General features: G+C 47.7%; 1 protein-coding gene across 2 annotated transcripts in view; it reads left to right on the forward strand.

Annotated features, from left to right (window-relative positions):
* Positions 1-5780: 5780 nt before the first annotated feature.
* Positions 5781-22077, forward strand: part of LOC137528916 (cytochrome P450 2G1-like) — a 43165-nt gene continuing 26868 nt past the window's right edge. For both annotated transcript variants that reach the window (XM_068250678.1, XM_068250679.1), the window contains exons 1-3: positions 5781-6055; positions 17601-17763; positions 19502-19651. In XM_068250678.1, the coding sequence (XP_068106779.1) occupies positions 5876-6055; positions 17601-17763; positions 19502-19651 (493 nt within the window). In that variant the 5' untranslated portion in view covers positions 5781-5875. The remainder of the gene's footprint in view (positions 6056-17600; positions 17764-19501; positions 19652-22077) is intronic.

Raw genomic sequence — 22077 nt, forward strand, 5'->3', positions numbered from 1 at the left:
GAAAAGAAACAATGCGGGCAAACATTTCACCTGGAAAAGAAACAATGCGGGCAAACATTTCACCTGGAAAAGAAACAATGCGGGCAAACATTTCACCTGGAAAAGAAAGCATTTACTCACCTGGCAGAAGTGTCCGGCCTCTGGCGCGCTGCTCCGTCCCGGGACCGTCTTCCTCCTCCTGCTCTTCTCTCCCGCGCTGACAGGGCTATGGCAAGATGGCGCCCGAAGCCCTGTACTAGTGACACAAATAGGTCTCCAGTACAGGGCTTCGGCAGCCATCTTGCCGTAGCCCTGCTCGCCTGCCGGTGTCGGAAACAGACACCGGAAGAGGAGGCTGGAGCGGGGCTGCGGGCAATGAACTGGCACGGCGTCTATAGACGCCGCTGCCAGTTCATTGAGGAGAGAGTGGCCAGAGTCCCGAGGCCGGGACGTCCCGCTGCTGAAAGCGGGACGTTTCCCGGGACCTCATTAAGCCTGGGACAGCGGACCCCGAATCCGGGACGTGTCCCGGGCAATCCGGGACGTCTGGTCACTCTAACCAACTGGCTCCGACGGACGGATTTTCCGGGACCAGTACCTCACCTCACCTCTGGAACCACCTTCCACAACACATACGCCACTCTCCAACCTGTATAAGACGTTAAAGGACCAGTACCGTGAAAAAAAGTAGGCAGTTAAAATCTGACAGAACTGACAGGCTTTGGACTAGGCAATCTCCTCATAGGGGATTCTCAGGGTTTTCTTTGTTTTCAACAGCATTTCCTGAACAGCAGTTTAACTGCCAAAATAGTAAGATACCAGCCAGCCTCCCTAATTACTTGCACACTGTTTAGTCAGACTTTGCAACTACTTTTCAGGAAATGCTGTTGAAAACAAAGAATCCCCCATGAGGAGATGGACTGGCCCAAAACCTGTGTGTGTGTGTGTGTGTGTGTGTGTGTGTGTGTGTGTGTGTGTGTGTGTGTGTGTGTGTGTGTGTGTGTGTGTGTGTGTGTGTGTGTGTGTACAGTGTGTGTGTGTGTACAGTGTGTGTGTGTGTACAGTGTGCAAGTGCACTGTCTGTGTCTGGGTGTGCATAGTGTGTGTGTATGCCACCAATCAGCACTTCACAGCACATGCGTACCACGTTATTTTGTACGTATTATTTGCAGCGTACTATCAGCACCCAGCCAGCACTCGTTTAGCTGTCAGCACCCAGCCACTAGAGATGGTCGGAATTGCCCATTTCCAGTTTCGCAGAAATTCCGATTTCTGCATAAAAGGAAATGGACAATATCGCCTTTGAGCACACTCACATACTTGCTCTTCCAGAAGAAGTAATAACGGGAGCAATAAAGAGGAAGGATGCACATACATCTACCAAAAGTGCTCAGTGAAATGGCTATTTTATCGGGCGCCCTAATTACCGTTCATTGCTACTAATTGCTGATTTTACTATTTATTGATTTAAGTATTTATATAGCGCCGACATATTACGCAGTGCTGCACAGAGTATATTGTCTTGTCACTAACTGTCCCTCAAAGGGGCTCACAATCTGGTCCCTACTATTGCCACCTATGGCGGCAACATTTTTTCCTTTGCTCCTACTGCACCATTTGTACCTGCTGCACTACCCACAGCTGAGGTCGAATAACAACCATGGGCCCATATCCAATTCACGTTATCTCCTAGGTGATCATTTTCATATTCTCTTTAAAATACCTTTTAAACGGAACCTGCACTGAGTAAAATTATTTGAAATAAACACATGAGGTAACTTCAAATGAACATTACATAGTTACCTTGACATCCGTTCCTCTCAGAAGCTCACCATTTTCTTCTGACAATGATCCCTTCCAGTTCTGACAACATTTTGTCAGAACTGAAATATATCAGTTGCTGTCAGTTATAGCTGAGAGGACAACTGATGTGCTAGGTAATGTCCATGTTTCCCTATGGCTCAAGTGGGCGATGTTACAGTTTAACAGTGTGCTGACCAGGAAGCTGTTATGGGGTAATGGCCATTTTCAAAATGGAGGACAGAGAATTCCCTTAACCACCCTGGCGTTCTGATTAAATCGCCAGGGTGGCTGCGGGAGGGTTTTTTTTAAATAAAAAAAAAACTATTTCATGCAGCCAACTGAAAGTTGGCTGCATGAAAGCCCACTAGAGGGCGCTCCGGAGGCGATCTTCCGATCGCCTCCGGCGCCCAGAATAAACAAGGAAGGCCGCAATGAGCGGCCTTCCTTGTTTTGCTTATATCGTCGCCATAGCGACGAGCGGAGTGACGTCATCGACGTCAGCCGACGTCCTGACGTCAGCCGCCTCCGATCCAGCCCTTAGCGCTGGCCGGAACTTTTTGTTCCGGCTACGCTGGGCTCAGGCGGCTGGGGGGACCCTCTTTCGCCGCTGCTCGCGGCGAATCGCCGCAGAGCGGCGGCGATCAGGCAGCACACGCGGCTGGCAAAGTGCCGGCTGCGTGTGCTGCTTTTTATTTCATTCAAATCGGCCCAGCAGGGCCTGAGCGGCAGCCGCTGGCGGTGTTGGACGAGCTGAGCTCGTCCAGACCGCTCAGCTGGTTAATCACAGTGGAGAAACAGGTCGCGGCAGAGGAGAAAGAGATTGAGGAGTAGACTACAAGGGAGATAAGTATAACCTGTGCATGTTTATTTTGACTTTTAATTTTCAGTTCAGGTTTTCTTTAAGCATTTTATGAATGAAAAAGTACCTAAAATTTATGTAAGAGTACTATCAAAATTATTTTTATTTATTTATGTATTTCTTTTTTGCTTGCTGGTAGTTTTAAGGGGAACCTGAGATGAATAGGAAAAAAAAAATCATAAATACCTGGGACTTCCTCCTTCCCCCATCTGGCCCGAGCGGTGCCGCTCTCCGCCTCCTCGATCTTCTGTAAGGTAGAGTGACCAGATTTTTGTAGGCTCAACCTGGGACGGGGTGAATTGGGGGGGGGGGGGGGGGGCTGCGGCGCGCGGAGTGTGCCGCGCCGAAAAATGTGGTGTCTGCAGCGCGCGCGAAAAATGGGCGTGGTCATGACATTCTATGGGCGGAGCTAACAGAATGATGCAACAGCGAGGCATAAGAAAGCAGTGTTTACGCCGTGATGTGGTCAAACGTTGATTCACATCATAGGTGTGCAAAAACTGTGTGATGCTATTTAATAGTATACCATAACCGCAAAGCAGGAAACACAGCCAACTATGACCATTAAATAATAAACGCAATGGGCAACATTTCAGCACAAAATAATCGCATTGCGGGCAAACATGTCAGCATAAAATAAACGCAATGGGGGCAAACATGTCAGTACAAAATAAACGCACTGCGGGCAAATATGTCAGTACAAAATAAACGCACTGCGGGCAAACATGTCAGTACAAAATAAATGCACTGCGGGCAAACATGTCAGTACAAGATAAACGCACTGCGGGCAAACATGTCAGTACAAGATAAATGCACTGCGGGCAAACATGTCAGTACAAGATAAACGCACTGCGGGCAAACATGTCAGTACAAGATAAACGCACTGCGGGCAAACATGTCAGTACAAGATAAATGCACTGCGGGCAAACATGTCAGTACAAGATAAACGCACTGCGGGCAAACATGTCAGTACAAGATAAACGCACTGCGGGCAAACATGTCAGTACAAGATAAACGCACTGCGGACAAACATGTCAGTACAAGATAAACGCACTGCGGGCAAACATGTCAGTACAAGATAAACGCACTGCGGGCAAACATGTCAGTACAAGATAAACGCACTGCGGGCAAACATGTCAGTACAAGATAAACGCACTGCGGGCAAACATGTCAGTACAAGATAAACACACTGCGGGCAAACATGTCAGTACAAGATAAACGCACTGCGGGCAAACATGTCAGTACAAAATACACGCAATGCGGCCAAACATGTCAGTACAAGAACGCACTGCGGGCAAACATGTCAGTACAAAATACACGCAATGCGGCCAAACACTTCACCTGCAAGAAAAGGCATTTACTCACCTGGCAGAAGACGTCCCCTCACGCAGCCGGCCTCTGGTGCCTCAGGTGCAGCTCCCCCTGGCCTGGACGATCTTCAATCTCCCGCTCAGCCTCTCACAGGCAGAGCAGGGCTACGGCAAGATGGCGCCCGGAGGCGGAGCCCTGTACTGGAGACAAATAGTCTCCAATACAGGGCTCCGCCTCCGGACGCCATCTTCCCGTAGCCCTGCTCTGCCTGTGCCTGCCAGAGAACATTGCAGGCTGGAGCGGGGCTGCGGGGAATGAACTAGCGCAGCGTCTAGTAGACGCTGCGGCTAGTTCATTGTACGGTGGCCAGAGTCCCGAGGCCGGGACGTCCCGCTGCTAAAAGCGGGACGTTTCCCGGGACCTCATGCATTCTGGGACAGCGCCCCCCGAAGGCGGGACGCGTCCCGGGTAAAGCGGGACGTATGGTCACCGTATGTAAGGGCTCCCGGTATCTTGGCCAGTCCGGGCTTAGAGCTGGTCCACACTAGACACAGTTGCAGGACGGACACTGCAGTCCGGATCAGGGGAAGTACCCACCGTACTGCAAACTGATGAAAGTGCATCAGTTTTGCATCAGTTTCCGTTCAGGTTTTTCCCTGACAGAAAACGTCTCCATCATTAGGAAGGAGTGGGAGGATTTTTTTGGGCCAATCATAAAGCTCAGGCTATCCGTTTTAACATCCGTTTTTTGCCTGTGGAGCTGGAGATGCGTTTTCTCATTGCTTTCACTACCCCCTGCGTGTATCCGTGGTCCTGATCCGTTGCGTGAAAATGCAGCAGATCCGGACCTTCCGTTCAGGTTTTGAAAACGGATCCCTGCAAACGCAGACGGATCCGTTTTTTACTTGGGTGAGGCTGGCTGCTATTATCAACATTAGTATCCGGGACTCCGTTTTTCATCCGGTTTGAAAAACGCAGCCACAGATACGTTTCCGGACCTAGCGTGGACTAGCTCTTACTGTCAGCGGGAGCTTTCTGCGCCTGCGCAGTACTATTGCGGAGGCCTCTCCTGGCAGCTGGAGCGAGATAGGGTAGCACGCTCAGCCGCACTGACTGGCCGAAGATACTGGGAGCTCTTACGAAAGATCAAGGAGGCAGAGGATGGCGCTGAGGGAGCGTTTGGGCCAGAGGGGGCAGGAGGAGGGCCCAGGTATTTATGATTTTTTTTTCTAATTATCTGAGGTCCACTTTAACCACCCTGGCGTTCTATTAAGATTGCCAGGGTGGCTGCGCAGCAGTATTTTTTTTGAAAATGTTTTTTTTTTAAATCATGTAGCGCTAGCTACATGATTCCCCCCTCCCTGCGGCATCCCTCCCACCCCTCTGATCGCCGCCAGCGATCAAGCCCATCCGGAAATCCCGTTCTGAACGGGATTTCCTTTAGGGCTTCCCCCATCGCCATGGCAACGAACGGAATGACTTCATCGACGTCGTGACGTCAGAGGGAATCCCGATCCACCCCTAAGCCCTGCCTGGCACTGATTGGCCAGGCTGCGCAGGGGTCTGGGGGGTGGGGGGGCGGCCCGTTACGCGTTGCGCACATCGGCGGCGAGCCGATTAATTATATATAATTATATAATTTGAACTGAAAGACTTTGGGAAACTGAAAAGAAAAACTTGACCTCCTTTTCAGAACTGTGGATTGATTCTTCCCTAGAAATACACTTCCCTGGGTGGAAGCAGATCTGCACAGCATGACACTGTGCTTATTATGAAGCAGAAACAGAGCTCCAGGCTCTGTCAACACTCCCACTGTCTGACATCTCCCACGTTTCCAGCTGGAAGGCAGCCTTTGTCCAGAGTACAAACACAGGAAGGCATATTCTCAGGCTCAGATATCAGTGTGAGCTAGTTACCATCAGGATGGCACTGGGAATAGAGGCAACACTACTGCTGGCTACTGGGGTTACTTTTCTGATTTACCTGCTTACATGGTGGAAGAGGATAAAGAGCAGCAATCTTCCTCCAGGCCCCACCCCACTGCCCTTCCTGGGGAATGTATTGCAGATGACTCCTACAGAAATTCCCAAAGCCTTAGTGAAGGTAAGACAGAAAACCTACAGATTAAGGCCTCGTTCACATCATATGTGCTGCCGTGCGCAAGAGCGGTAGGAATGCATAGACAGCACTTCTGATGTTCAGATCATATGCGCAATACAGCAGTACGATGCACTATCGCACTGCTGCATGAATTTTTTGGCCAAGCACTGCGCTACCCCATTCAATGTAGTGAATGGGATCAGCAACACAGCACACAGCAGCGCAGATGGCGTACGGATGTGCGCGTTGCGTTCTGATCGCATGGCCATTCTGCATTACAAATGTGACCGAGGCCTACCAATACAATCTACCAGCTCCATTATCAGAGAACTTGCTATCTTTATGTGATATTAGTCTTGTGCAATTAAACATTGCTCAGATAACCCTTTTCAAAATCCGGATCCGATTCGGATCCAGATACACAGATATCCGATCCGGGTCGGATATCCGAGTCCAAAATGTTCCAATCCGAAACCAAATCGGATATCCGACCTCAGTATCCGGGGTATCCGGGCGGATTTGGATATCCGGATAGCAAAATCGGAAGTGACCTTTAAATTGCTCCTAAAACTTTTGTTAGGGTAAATGAGGCATGTAGAATCATGTTTTTTTAAAGGAAAACACTAATTGATTATGTGGGGACTTAAAATCCCCCCCCCCCCCAAAAAAAAAACGGCTGTCAATTAACATCAGGACTAGGTTCCAGACAGCGGTCGTGCAGCCCACATTGTGTCCAAAATCCAACCGCAGAACTGGGACATGGCAGTTTTCAGACCAGGCACCTTCAAAAAATTACGCAGCAATTGTTTTTTGGGTTAAATATAGGTGGTATCAGCACAGCAGCAGTGGCCTGTGGAACCCTGGCGGTGTGAGCAACACAGGCAGCAGGAGCAGGGCAATGCAGCAGCAGTAGGTGTAACGTCTGCCAGGAGCATGCCGGACGTGACACTTGGTAGTGGCACTTTGCACTTTGCATTTGGCACTTTGAATTTGGCAGTGGCACTGTGCACTTTGCATTTGGCACTTGGCACGTGCAAAGTGCCAAATGCAATGTACCAAATGCAAAGTGAAAAGTGCCAAATGCAAAGTGCCACGTGCCAAGTGCCGTGTGACTGTCAGACAGCAGAGGAGAAGACACTAGGGCACACTTATCGTCGCACTTGCACTGCTCAGCAGCACAGCAGTTCTGTAGTAAGCTAACACAGTAGTACTACTATTCTAACATCTAACTAGCACTGACTGCAGTACTACAGTACTAACTACACAATAACACAGTAATCCTATTCCCTAACCCAGTGATCTGCAAACTTGGCTCTCCAGCTGTCAAGGAACTACAAGTACCACAATGCATTTGCCTTTATGAATCATCACTGTGGCTGTCAGACTCCTGCAATGCATTGTGGGACTTGTAGTTCCTTAACAGCTGGATAGCCAAGTTTGCAGATCACTGTCTAAACCTAACCTATACTGTAGCTGCTAAGGCTAGCAGGCCAGCAGGCAGCTGCTGGCCCGGTCTGTGCACAGCACACACACAGACACATAGCAGCTGCCTGCAGTAGCCCTGCAGCACACACTCTGACTGTCACTGAATGAAATCAAGCTAGCTACCTAATTAACAATAGTGTAGTGATAGTGAAGGGGTTAATCACTGAACAGCTTTAGGTTTATCACTGTATACAGCACTTGCTAGGCCAGCAGCACTGGAACATGTCTCTAAGTGAGCAGTCACAAGCAAGGACGATATTTCTCATCATGGCAGCCCTCCTTATTATTAGTGTTGGGCGAACATCTAGATGTTCGGGTTCGGGCCGAACAGGCCGAACATGGCCGCGATGTTCGGGTGTTCGACCCGAACTCCGAACATAATGGAAGTCAATGGGGACCCGAACTTTTGTGGTTTGTAAAGCCTCCTTACATGCTACATACCCCAAATTTACAGGGTATGTGCACCTTGGGAGTGGGTACAAGAGGAAAAAAAAAATTTGCAAAAAGAGCTTATAGTTTTTGAGAAAATCGATTTTAAAGTTTCAAAGGGAAAACTGTCTTTTAAATGCGGGAAATGTCTGTTTTCTTTGCACAGGTAACATGTTTTTTGTCGGCATGCAGTCATAAATGTAATACATATAAGAGGTTCCAGGAAAAGGGACCGGTAACGCTAACCCAGCAGCAGCACACGTGATGGAACAGGAGGAGGCGCAGGAGGAGAAGGCCACGCTTTGTGAGACACAACAACCCCGGCCTTGCATGAGGGCAAGAAGCGTGCGGATAGCATGCTTTGTACCGCCATGCAGTCATAAATGTAATAAAGATAAGAGGTTCCATAAACAGGGACCGGCAACGCTAACCCAGCAGCAGCAGCAGCAGCAGCAGACGTGATGGAACAGGAGCAGGTGCAGGAGGAGAAGGCCACGCTTTGTGAGACACAACAACCCAGGCCTTGCATGAGGGCAAGAAGCGTGCGGATAGCATGCTTTGTACCGCCATGCAGTCATAAATGTAATAAAGATAAGAGGTTCCATAAACAGGGAGCGGCAACGCTAACCCAGCAGCAGCAGCAGACGTGATGGAACAGGAGCAGGCGCAGGAGGAGAAGGCCACGCTTTTTGAGACGCAACCCAGGCCTTGCATGAGGACAAAAAGCGTGCGGATATAGCAATGCTTTTTGCCGCCATGCAGTCATAAATGTAATACAGATGAGAGGTTCAATAAACAGGGACTGGAAATGCTAACCCAGCAGCAGCAGACGTGATGGAACAGGACTAGGAGCAGGCGCAGGAGGAGAAGGCCAAGCTTTTTGAGACACAACAACACAGGCCTTGCATGAGGACAAAAAGCGTGCGGATATAGCAATGCTTTTTGCCGCCATGCAGTCATAAGTGTAATACAGATGAGAGGTTCAATAAACAGGGACCGGAAACGCTAAACCATCCCAGATGTTCATTGGTCATGTTACTTGGTTGGGGTCCTGGAGTGTTGCGTAGTCGTTTCCAATCCAGGATTGATTCATTTTAATTTGAGTCAGACGGTCTGCATTTTCTGTGGAGAGGCGGATACGCCGATCTGTGACGATGCCTCCGGCAGCACTGAAACAGCGTTCCGACATAACGCTGGCTGCCGGGCAAGCCAGCACCTCTATTGCGTACATTGCCAGTTCGTGCCAGGTGTCTAGCTTCGATACCCAATAGTTGAAGGGTGCAGATGGATTGTTAGACACAGCTACGTCATCTGACATGTAGTCCTTGACCATCTTCTCCAGGCGATCGGTGTTGGAGGTGGATCTGCACGCTTGCTGTTCTGTGGGCTGCTGCTGCATGGGTGTCAGAAAATTTTCCCACTCCAAGGACACTGCCGATACCATTCCCTTTTGGGTACTAGCTGCGGCTTGCGTTGTTTGCTGCCCTCCTGGTCGTCCTGGGTTTGCGGAAGTCAGTCTGTCTGCGTACAACTGGCTAGAGGAGGGGGAGGATGTCAATCTCCTCTCTAAAGTCTCCACAAGGGCCTGCTGGTATTCTTCCATTTTGACCTGTCTGACTCTTTCTTCAAGCAGTTTTGGAACATTGTGTTTGTACCGTGGATCCAGAAGGGTATAAACCCAGTAATTGGTGTTGTCCAGAATGCGCACAATGCGTGGGTCACGTTCAATGCAGTCTAGCATGAATTGAGCCATGTGTGCCAGAGTCCTACCAGAATCCTCATCATCCTCTTGTGAGCGTTGTGATAGTTGTTGTGATGCATCATAGTCGTCACCTTCCTCCTGGTCTGCTTCTGCTGACCATTCGCGTTGAATTGTGGAAGTCCAACGTGCACCGCTCTGGCCCTCGTCAGTGGTGGCATGAAATTCCTGCTCCAACTCCAGCTGTTCCTCCTCCTCTTCTTCGTCATAGCTGCTGTGGCCAGCGTTCCCTGAGGCGGATGGCCTGATGTTGGTACCATCACGCTGATCGTTTTCTCCTTCAGATTCCCCCAGTTGCATCATGACAGCTGTTTCCTTGATTTTTAACATCGACCTCTTCAGTAAACACAGCAGTGGTATGGTAATGCTGACTGAAGAGTTGTCACTGCTCACAAGCAACGTGGATTGCTCAAAATTTTGGAGGACTTGGCAGAGGTCCAACATGTTGGCCCAATCGGATCCACAGAAGCTTGGCAGCTGGCCGGATGCGCCTCGGTACTGCGCCGTCATGTACTGGACCACTGCACTCTTCTGCTCGCAAAAGCGGGCTAGCATGTGCAGCGTAGAATTCCAGCGCGTAGGGACATCACACAGCAAGCGATGGTGGGGGAGATTGAAGCGCTCCTGCATCTTGGCGAGTGCCCCCGAAGCAGTACTGGAAGTTCTACAATGTTTGGCCACTCGACGCACCTTCAACAGAAGATCGGCCACGCCTGGGTATGTCCTCAGGAACCGCTGAACTACTAGGTTCATCACGTGCGCCAGGCAAGGGATGTGTGTCAGCTTAGCCAACCTTAAAGCGCGAATGAGATTACTCCCATTATCACACACAACCATGCCCGGTTTCAGGTCCAGCGGTGCCAGCCACAAATCCGTCTGTTCCTTTATTCCCTTCCAAATTTCCTCCCCTGTGTGCTGCTTATCCCCAAGGCAGATTAGCTTCAGCAACGCTTGCTGACGCATGCCAACAGCTGTGCTGCACTGCTTCCACGATCCTACTGCTGCTGGGTTAGCGTTTCCGGATGAGGTACAGCTTTGAGATGCGTTGGAGGAGAAGGAGTCAGAGAGGTAGGTGCTGCTGTTATCCAGTGGGAGGGACGGCGGTGCAGCTGTTTGTGGCGTGGGCAACACCCGTGCCGTAGCAGGTGAGGAATCGCTGCCAGGCTCCACAAGGTTCACCCAGTGCGCGGTAAGGGAGATGTATCGACCCTGGCCGAACGCACTCGTCCAGGTGTCAGTGGTGAGGTGAACCTTGCAGGCAACGGCATTCTTCAAGCTTCGGGTTATTTTGCTGACCACGTGCTCATGCAACTCAGGCACTGCAGAGCGTGCAAAGTGGTAGCGGCTGGGAACCACGTAACGTGGGATGGCCACTGACATCATGCCCTTGAAGCTGTTTGTCTCCACCAATCGATATGGCAGCATTTCGCAGGCCAGAAGCTTGGCTATGCTGGCTGTTACTGCCACGGCCCGGGGGTCATTTGCTGGCAATTTCCTCTTGCGCTCAAACATCTCCGACACAGACAACTGAACCGTAGCGCTGCACACGGAAGGGCTGTTGGTTGTTGTGTTTGAAGAACACTGGGAGACCTCAAGAGCACTACTCCGGAAAGTGACAGTGTCAGCGTCGTCTGATGTTTGTGAATGTTGTGAACCACGCAATGGCTGGGCTACTGCTGCTGCTGAGGCGGGTCTGGTGAACCCAAGGGAGGCAGTGTTGTTTCTGGTACCCTGTCCTGACGCGTTTGCCCAAAGAGTGGGATGTTTGGATAGCATGTGACGGCTCATGCTGGTGGTGGAGAGGTTGTTAATACTTTTCCCCCTGCTCAGGCGGGTCTTGCACACCTTGCAAATCGCCATGGTAACATCCTCAGTGCAGTCTTCAAAGAAAGCCCAGACTTTGGAGCACCTGCCTCCTTGCTGGCGATTTCTGTTTGCTCCTCTTTTGCCTCTCACTTGAACTTCCACGCTTGTGGTGCCTGAAATTGCGCGCCGCCTACCTTGTGGCACAAGGCGAGCTCGTGCAGCAGTGGGTTCTTCAACAGACTCATCTGTGCTGCTGCTACGACGGCGATGTTCTCGTTCACAAACAAAATCTGGGTCTCTGTCCACATTGTCCATACCCTCCTCTTCCATCTCCTCAAACTCGTCATATGTCATTGTGGGCCGCCGCCGTGGAGTAGAGCTCCCCACAACAACCTCTGCGCAGCACACTCCAACGTCGTCTTCCAGATCTTGTCGGCCGACCTCCTGCAATTGCAACCCCTCCTGCCCAAATTGCTCTGGGATTTGGGTTTCCGAGTCCTCTTCGGACTCGCCTTGTATTTCAGTGCGCGGTGCATTTCCCACAGTTAACGGTTGTGAATCCAGGCACAACATTTCTGGCTGTTCCTCCATTGACCTTTGAAAGGTGGAAGTTTGTTGGGCTGGGAATAGCTCCTGCGAATACCCCATTGTGTCCTGAGGTAATTCATCGGACTGGTTATCTGGCAGTTGTGTGCGTGGTGTCGCTGCCGGTTGTGTCAGCTTTGTGCCCACTGGCTCCTTGTAACTGGCTGAGGACTCGGACCTCGTGCGTGATGTGCTGGTGCTGCTTAACCCACTGCTGGACGCTTGAGAGGTCATCCAAGTAATTATCTGGTCCTGTTCTTTTGGATTTGTGAGGGTTGTTGTCCTGGACAACATGGGCGGTATTGAGTGGGTTTTCTTGGGTGCTCCCCTGTGGCCTGTACGTGAACCGTCAGGGGAAACACCTCTTCCCTTGCCCCTCCCTCTTTCACCGGATTTCTTCCTCATTTCACTTATCCTTACAGTACACGCTGACTGGCAGCAGTACAGTGGCAGTACAGAAATGCTATACAGTACCACTATTCCCAGCAGCGACACAGAGCACAATGCTATACAGTGACGGGTGAGCGGTGTACCACTATTCCCAGCAGCGACACAGAGCACAATGCTATACAGTGGCGGGTGAGCGGTGTACCACTATTCCCAGCAGACACAGAACAGTACACAGAATGCTATATAGTGTGGCTGAACGAGCGGTGTACCACTATTCCCAGCAGACACAGAACAGTACACAGAATGCTATATAGTGTGGCTGAACGAGCGGTGTACTACTGTTCCCAGCAGACACAGAACAGTACACAGAATGCTATATAGTGTGGCTGAACGAGCGGTGTACTACTGTTCCCAGCAGACACAGAACAGTACACAGAATGCTATATAGTGTGGCTGAGCGAGCGGTGTACCACTATTCCCAGCAGACACAGAACAGTACACAGAATGCTATATAGTGTGGCTGAACGAGCGTTGTACCACTATTCCCAGCAGACACAGAACAGTACACAGAATGCTATATAGTGTGGCTGAACGAGCGGTGTACCACTATTCCCAGCAGACACAGAACAGTACACAGAATGCTATATAGTGTGGCTGAACGAGCGGTGTACTACTGTTCCCAGCAGACACAGAACAGTACACAGAATGCTATATAGTGTGGCTGAACGAGCGGTGTACTACTGTTCCCAGCAGACACAGAACAGTACACAGAATGCTATATAGTGTGGCTGAACGAGCGGTGTACTACTGTTCCCAGCAGACACAGAACAGTACACAGAATGCTATATAGTGTGGCTGAAAGAGCGGTGTACTACTGTTCCCAGCAGACACAGAACAGTACACAGAATGCTATATAGTGTGGCTGAACGAGCGGTGTACCACTATCCCCAGCAGACACAGAACAGTACACAGAATGCTATATAGTGTGGCTGAACGAGCGGTGTACTACTGTTCCCAGCAGACACAGAACAGTACACAGAATGCTATATAGTGTGGCTGAACGAGCGGTGTACTACTGTTCCCAGCAGACACAGAACAGTACACAGAATGCTATATAGTGTGGCTGAACGAGCGGTGTACTACTGTTCCCAGCAGACACAGAACAGTACACAGAATGCTATATAGTGTGGCTGAACGAGCGGTGTACCACTATTCCCAGCAGACACAGAACAGTACACAGAATGCTATATAGTGTGGCTGAACGAGCGGTGTACTACTGTTCCCAGCAGTGACACACAATGACTGGGGGGGACCCTGGCTAGCGTGGCTGGAGCGCGAACTACCCTGCCTGCCTACCCAAAGCTAAACCCACAGACAAATGGCGGAGATATGACGTGGTTCGGGTATTTATTTACCCGAACCACGTGACCGTTCGGCCAATCAGAGCGCGTTCGGGTCCGAACCACGTGACCCGTTCGGCCAATCACAGCGCTAGCCGAACGTTCGGGGAACGTTCGGCCATGCGCTCTTAGTTCGGCCATGTGGCCGAACGGTTTGGCCGAGCACCGTCAGGTGTTCGGCCGAACTCGAACATCACCCGAACAGGGTGATGTTCTGCAGAACCCGAACAGTGGCGAACACTGTTCGCCCAACACTACTTATTATACAGGGGGGCCTGGCCAGGGTTCCTTTCTGTGATTGGGTGCTTAAGCTTAGGCTGGGAGCCCTCTGATTGGCTCAATGAGGTCAGCTGGGGCTGGCCAGGGTTCCCTTCTGTGATTGGTTGCTAGAGCTTCTGCTCGGAGCCCTCTGATTGGCTCAATGATGTCATCTCCTTAGTTACAGTATTCGGATTCGGATATCTGCCGGATATCCGGGTATGCGACCAAATATCCGCATAGTGCTATGGGGATTTCAGCCCAGATATCCGGAATCCGAATCCAGTCGGATAGCTGAAAAACGTTCGGGTATCCGGGTTACCCGGATATCCGGAATCCGGATGAGCACCTCTGATCCTGACTTAAAGTTTAGATCACATGCTGAGTTAAAGGAGTTAATTTCGAGGGAGGTGAAGCAGTGTACTAAAAGAGTCCATACATCAGATGATGTATTGGCAGATCGACCAAGAGACAGATCTCAGTCTGATTGGATCTGTTGGCTGCTCATACACCACAGGCCAATTCCCGATTGATTCCAGCATGAAACCTCTCGGGAATCAGCCTTGTGATGTCGTATTTGCCACCTCACCGACTGCGGCGATGTCCCCACTAGTGTAAAATTTGCCGCATTGGTGCTCCGTGCAGTATACTTTACCTTTCTCTGTCCACCGCTGGCTTAGTGTCCTCGCTGCCTCCTATACATGCCCTCCCACGTGGTGTCCGGCGTAACGTGGTTGCGTGTGTGATGTCACGCAAGCTCCCACGTAAATGTGGGTGTGTGTATGGGACGCAGTGCAGAGATGGAGCCAGCACGGTGCACTGGGGGACACATTTTACATTGGGGATAGTGCCAGGGGTTCCATCATGTTCGTCACGCAGCCCAAAATCACATGCTGTTATCGCTGCGCACCCAATCGAACATGTCGCCCCTGCATCTTGCAGCATGTGTGATAAATACATGCGACCAATAACACCCCAAAATTGGTTGTATTGTCGATTTGATGCTGTCAAGTCTCCTGTTGTATGGCCACCTTTAGGCTGCAAGGAGATTGGCCCTGAGTGAATCTTTCTAAGAAGACTGCATGTATATTTTTAAATAAATATACGGTAGTTCAGCCAAAACATTAAAACAGCTCTGCAAAGACTTCAATTATGTTGTATGGCGACAATATTTGGTTTTGAAACAAAGGTGTATTTTTGCTGTAGTGTATAGTTTCTCAGCTTGAACTGTAACAATAATAGGAATCTTTTTAACTATTTCAGGTTCTGGGGGTTTTACTCCTTAAAGGGAACCTTAACTTACGCTAAGAAAAAAAAAAGTTTCACTTACCTGTGGCTTCCCCCAGCCCCCTGCAGACGTCCTGTGCCTGTGCCGTCTCAAACCGATCCTCCGGTTCCCCGCATGTGATGTGCACTGGACCTGTACTATACCCGTTCGGCACGTACTTGAGCTGAAGAAGTGGCTTATGCCGAGAAACGCGTAATCACTGTGCTCTATGTTTTTTAATAAATTGGAACTCCATGTTTTTTCCTAAACTCCTCGAGAGTCACTTTTTTATTGTTTAACCTCCTTAGCGCCATTACCGCCGGAGGCTGCCGCTCAGGCCCTGCTGGGCCGATTTTATTCAAATAAAAAGGTGCACACGCAGCCAGCACTTTGCCAGCCGCGTGTGCTACCTGATCGCCGGCGAAAGAGGGTCCCCCCAGCCGCCCGAGCCCTGCGCAGCTGGACCAATCAGTTCCGGCCAGCGCTAAGGGCTGGATCGGAGGCGGCTGACATCCATGACATCACTCCGCTCATCGCCATGGCGATGAGGAAAGGAAAACAAGGAGGGCCGCTCATTGCGGCACTTCTTGTTATTTCTGATCGCCGGAGGCGATCAGAAGTATGCGTCGGGAGCGCCCTCTAGTGGGCTTTCATGCAGCCAACTTTCAGTTGGCTGCATGTAATAGATTTTTTTTATAAAAAAAAACCCTCCCGCAGCCGCCCTGGCGATCTTAATAGAATGCCAGGGTGGTTAAAACATAATACCTTGCCACTTTTTTCTCCATTTGGGTGCCTCCTACACTTTGTCCAGTATATTATGACATGGACCAGTCAAGGTACGTGTGTTAGTTTTCTAAATAAGAGGGTGGCTAGCAGATTAGTGATATTGTCACATGTGACCTTGCCTGGTTGGATGCTGTACAGGGTTTGGACAGAGTCAGTCTGGGCCTGAATAGCCCTTAAAAGTCTTGGATTGGGTGGCTTTAGCCATCAAGGCAGGCAAGCCTCATGACAACATGGCAGTCTTTCACCTGTCCTAATCTAGGATTTCAGTAATTTATAGTGAACAGATGTTGTTAGGAAACAACCATGCAACAGGAGAATAAGGGTCCATTCACCCTGGGGTGATTCGCAGACCTTTTGCTAGTATACTTTAAACTATATTGCAGCGATCTCACTGCCGCGATCGGCAGCAATTTGCGGTAAACGCAAAGGTGGTGCCTGCGGAGCTTTTTCACAATTTTGAGTGACCACAATTGCAATGTTAAAAAAGCGCTAATTGCGATCGCTCAAATATTGTGAAAAATGTACAGTAAAAAGTATGCGTTAACCGTGAAAAATCGCCGTGACACCCAGTGTGAATGAGCCCTAAGAAAGTGGAGTAGGGTGAATAAAAGGGGGACCAAAGAAAATTAATGTGAAGGTTACCATTCATGTTAGGATTAAGATTAAAACATGTTTTCAGTGTGTAATTAATGTGGGCTTTCCAGAGCTCTCACTGCTACAGATGAACATATCTTAGGCCTCTTGCCCACTACATGCGATTCCGATTTTTTATACGATCCGCTTTTTGACGTAGCAGCATGCAGTACTTTTTATAACCAGAATCAAAAATCGGATCGTATAAAAAAAATCTGAATCGCATGTTGTAGTGTGCAAGAGGCCTTACAGCTGGGGCACACCAGAGCGGTTCTGGAGCGTTTTTAAAAAGGCTTGGGGAGAGAAAAACGCTTGGCTAATGTATTTCAATGGGCTGGTGCACACCAGAGCTGTTTGTCTTTTTTCCCCAAACGCAAACTCGGGGGCTGCAGCATTTTTTAGATTTCTGAGGTGTTTTTGCCTCAATGTTAAAGTATAGTATTAAGTAGAAAAAAGCTCTGAAAAACGCTAGAACAGAGCAGTTTTCCAGGCGTTTTTGTTACAGAAGCTGTTCAGTAAGAGCTTTACTGTAACAATATTTGAAATCTGCTACACAAAAAAAAACCACTCCCAAAACACTAGGCATGTTTAAAAAACCTCTCTAAACATGCCTATAATCGCTCTGAAATCTGCTTCAAAAACCGCTAGCATTTTGCAGATCTACTAGAGGTTTTTGGTGTGCACTGGGCCTCTGTCAGTTTCTTTCTCTTTTTCCTCGTTTATATTTTATTTCTGTATTTTTCCATGTAGATGAGTGAGACCCATGGCCCAGTCTTCACCATTTACTTATTTAACGAACGTGCAGTGATACTGGTCGGATACGAGGCCGTGAAGGAAGCGCTGGTAGATCACAGTGATGCTTTCAGCAGCAGAGGCGATATGGGCCTGGTCACACGATTATTCAGGAACTATGGTATGGAACCAAATGTTATAGTTACAGTTAAACTACTTTGGAACATTTTTTAGATGCCTTTTATTTTGTGTACCTCATAGGACAGAAAACGGTGAACTGCACAAAAAATGTAACTGTAACCCTTAAGATTTCAGTCAAATTATATAAATCAAAAACTGTTGTACGTTGCACACTGCTCCTTACCTTTTAAACAATTGTCTTGATATGCATAAACTGGTGCACTGAACTGATCTCACTGTTTGTTTTCAAAACATTTTAGTGCCTCCTAAATAAGCAATATGTAAGAAAAAAGAGAAATCATCATACATTACAAAAAATAAAAAAAAACTTTATTCATTGCAGCATATAAAATCATTCTTAGAAAAATACTTTAAGGCCAGTTTTACATTCACATGGCACCACTACTGCACCCAGAAGTCGATTAATATGATATAGTACTGACACCCCCCCGCAGCACACTGCTCGCAAGCCGTTCACTGCCCCTCGCCCAGCGATGTACTCCCTACTGGACAAGAAGTATGTCACTGTGATTCCCGGCTTCCCTGTCGTATTTGCATTGTTCCGCACATGCGTTCCGCTCTGCTGTCATCAAACAATTGTAATATTTCTGTGCCGCCCATTGACTTCCATGCACTCCGCCACTGCTGCATTGCGTAGAAGTCGTACGGTAACACACTGTTGACTTTGCGGCGGGTCGGCAACGAAACAGAAGCTTCCAGCGAAATGCGACGCGGTTAGTGCCGTAGGCCTGATACACTTTCGTTGCTGTTGCATTACCCTGCATGCAGAAAGGGTAACGAAACCCAAAAAAGTTGCTAAGTATAAAAGGGGCCTGAAAAGTAGTGATCCAAAAACTCACAATATCTGATGCCTCCTTCCTAACCTAAGTAATAAAGACAGTCTGGTAGCAAATGATACATATTGCAGATATAACCATATACCCTGGGTTTAATGTTCCATGCCATTCCATGAATGCCCTATAGAACAGCAAAATCAATTAACCCTTTGCACACTCACACAAATACTCATATATCAGCCAATCAAACAACTTATGAAAAAGTAGGGGTTTTGGCTAGCAAAAAATACTGTAAATGCATTATTTTGCATAGTCACATATGCCACATTGAGGCCCTTCTGGTTTAGTGTGTGTCCCACCTCTGGCCCTGTAATGTGCATAATGCAGTATGCAAGCGTACGGTGGATCTACCTATAAAAATATTAGGAGCACATATCTTAATGCTTCTTCCTATGGACATGACACTGCTTCCCAAGGACGCAACAATATACTGTCACTCACACCATTCGCACAAACAGCTAGAGCTGTGTAAATGCTGACAATGGTTATAGGACTGAGCGAGAGTACTGAGTTCAACCCTGGCCACAAAGATTACAAGGTACAAAAAAATACAACCCCCCCCCCCCCCACACACACACACACACACACACACACACACAGAATCCAGGCTTATCTCTCAAGTGAGGACATTTAAGTAAGGTCAAATGTTGGAGGTGCTAAAGGGGGTGTGGCCAATAAATCAGCAACATGTAATTAACCCTTTGCACACTTGCACAAATACTCATTATAGACTTGCCAATCAATCACAATATGGTTCCCGAATGATGACTATCCCTGCAACTACGTAAAAAAGCAGAAACAAAAAAATGCATGCCATGAACTCAGCTTGTTATAAACATAATATGCCCACCTTGTGAAACTCTGTCTACCTCTCCTTTGCAGGAATTGTTATGAGTAACGGAGAAAGGTGGAAGGTAATGAGAAGATTTGCTCTGATGACCTTGAGAAACTTTGGAATGGGGAAGAGGAGTATTGAAGAGAGGATCCAGGATGAGGCTCAGTGTTTGGCAGAGAAATTCGCAGATAACAAAGGTGGGTGACAGTCTTCAAAATGACAGTAAAAAAAAATGAAACATAAAAAGTCGAGTGTGTTGGTCATCTTCTCAGTCACATTCTGCAGTTCTTCCGGCACTCTGGGCAATACCTACCATGCTATGGGCTTGATTCACTAAACTGTGATAACTGATATAACAGTTGCACTAGCTTTTTTTCGCATGTTATAAAGCGCATAATGTTTTGTGCATGCTAACGTGATTTTTAGCGCGCAAAACACAAATTTTCATGTGAAACTGGCCATTTTCACGCAAAAAATTGCTTTTATACGCAAAAATTTGCATTAGCGCGCGTGAAACGTTGTGCACGTTCTAACGCGCGCAAAACGCTAGCGCGACCATGATATTAGTTATCACGGTTTAGTGAATCAAGCCCCATGAGCCATAAGCAATTAACTTTTTCTCCTGAGTTTTCTCCTAGGTGATATTTTAACAACTTGTCAGAAATTGCCTTTTAAGCGTCTGAGCAAGCAATAAAATAATCAAAATTAATTTGATAGCACTTTTCACCAATTTTTGGGTACTTTCAATTGTAAAATGCTGCAAAGTTAGCTTTATAGGGGAACTGAAGAGAGAGCTATATGGAGGCTGACATGTTTATTTCCTTTTAATCAATACCAGTTGCCTGGCAGCCCTGCTGGTCTATTTCTTTGCAGTAGTATCTGATTAAAACCAGAAACAAGCATGCAGCTAGTCTTGTCAGATCTGACTTTAAAGTCTGAACCACTGAAACACCTGATCTGCTGCATGCTTGTTCAGGGGCTATGGCTAATAGTATTAGAGGCAGAGGATCAGCAGGGCTGCCAGGCGATTGGTATTGCTTAAAAGGAAATAAACATGACAGCCTCCATACACCGCTCTCTTCAGTTCCCCTTTAAGAGAAGATATGGACCCATGTATTTTTTTTTTAGTGAGAACGCAACCCACATACTAGATTAGCTGTGTAGCTTCTGGCAAGATTATGCAGAGTTTAAAAACATGATATTTAACTCTTTAGCAGCCAGCTTATGTAGAGGCTTGCAAGTGCCCCAGGCCAATTTATTTTAGCATACTTTTTTATTTTTTGACTTGTTTCATTTTCTTGCTTCTAATTAGCACTGCTGTAATACCCGTCTTTCCCCGAAAATAAGACAGTGTCTTATATTAATTTTTGCTGTAAAAAATGTGCTAAGGCTTATTTTCAAGGGATGTCTTATATTTCTATTAGGAAGAGTCTCTCAGCAGAACATTTCCTGTTCCTTTGTACTGTGATGTTCTTGGATTTGAAAGTATGGTACTGTAGTGATCAGGCACCTGCCCTGTCTTCCCTGCACACAGCTGATAACCTTGCTGTGTACTGGGATAACAGGATCAGTGCCCACTTGGCACTGCACCGCTGTGTCCCCACTTACTGGCTGCCTTTTCCTCCTCTTTAACTTCCGCTAGGGCTTATTTTTGGAGTAGGGCTTATATTTCAACCATGCTCAAAATTCCAGCTAGGGCTTATTTTCAGGGTAGGTCTTATTTTCAGGGAAAGAGGGTATGTATTTATGACCATTTGTCACTGGGGCAGTGTGAGACAGAGGACGTCTGCTGTCAGTTTCTATATTTTCTGCTAGAGAAAGAGAGATGCATTTCAAGAATTTACAGCACAACGAGTCCCACCGACCGAAGTCAAAAGCAGTGCACTTATCTCAAATGAGGTAACTATTCAAGCTGCTAATGGGTTAAAGGAGCATTCCGGAGCCAGAGATTCAAATACACCTCCTGCTAATATTGGTTGGCTCAAACCCAAGCTTATATTAAACTTGCATGCAAGCTGGAATTATTATTATTATTATTATTATTATTATTAATTTATAAAGCGCCAACTTATTTTGTGGCGCTGTATAGAGTAAGAACAAAACAATATAAGACATAAAAGGGTGAGTGATAATTATTATCGTTTCATTGACCATCTCTACAGGAATAGACACTGAAGAAGGCTTATTAATCAAAAGCTTACTCTTCTTCTTAGCCAATAAATATTATCCTGATTCAAAACTTCCTACTTTAACCAATGGCTAACACTATACAATACTATACTGCTACTACATATGGCAAAGCATCATCTGTTATCTAATACTGAGGAATGGTGTAGCTAAAGGGAACATATAGATAATTTTTTAAGCAGTTCTCCAGGCATAAACATAACGATTTTTTTCAGCACATGTCCACTCCACACCAACCAATATGTGTATTGAACAGTAATCAGTTTGTTCCAATTTGCCAAAACTTTGGCCCAGTAAATCCAACAAGGCTTCTCTGGAAAACTGAGGAACTCTTTGGCTCCTCCTTCTCAGCTTTTATTGGCAGTGAGTCTGAATCTCACACTTGAGATAAACATAAATCTAATCTAGTCCGATTTCAGTCAGAAACGCCTGATCT

The sequence above is a fragment of the Hyperolius riggenbachi genome, chromosome 8 (assembly GCF_040937935.1).
Source record: "Hyperolius riggenbachi isolate aHypRig1 chromosome 8, aHypRig1.pri, whole genome shotgun sequence".
Lineage (NCBI taxonomy): Eukaryota > Metazoa > Chordata > Amphibia > Anura > Hyperoliidae > Hyperolius > Hyperolius riggenbachi.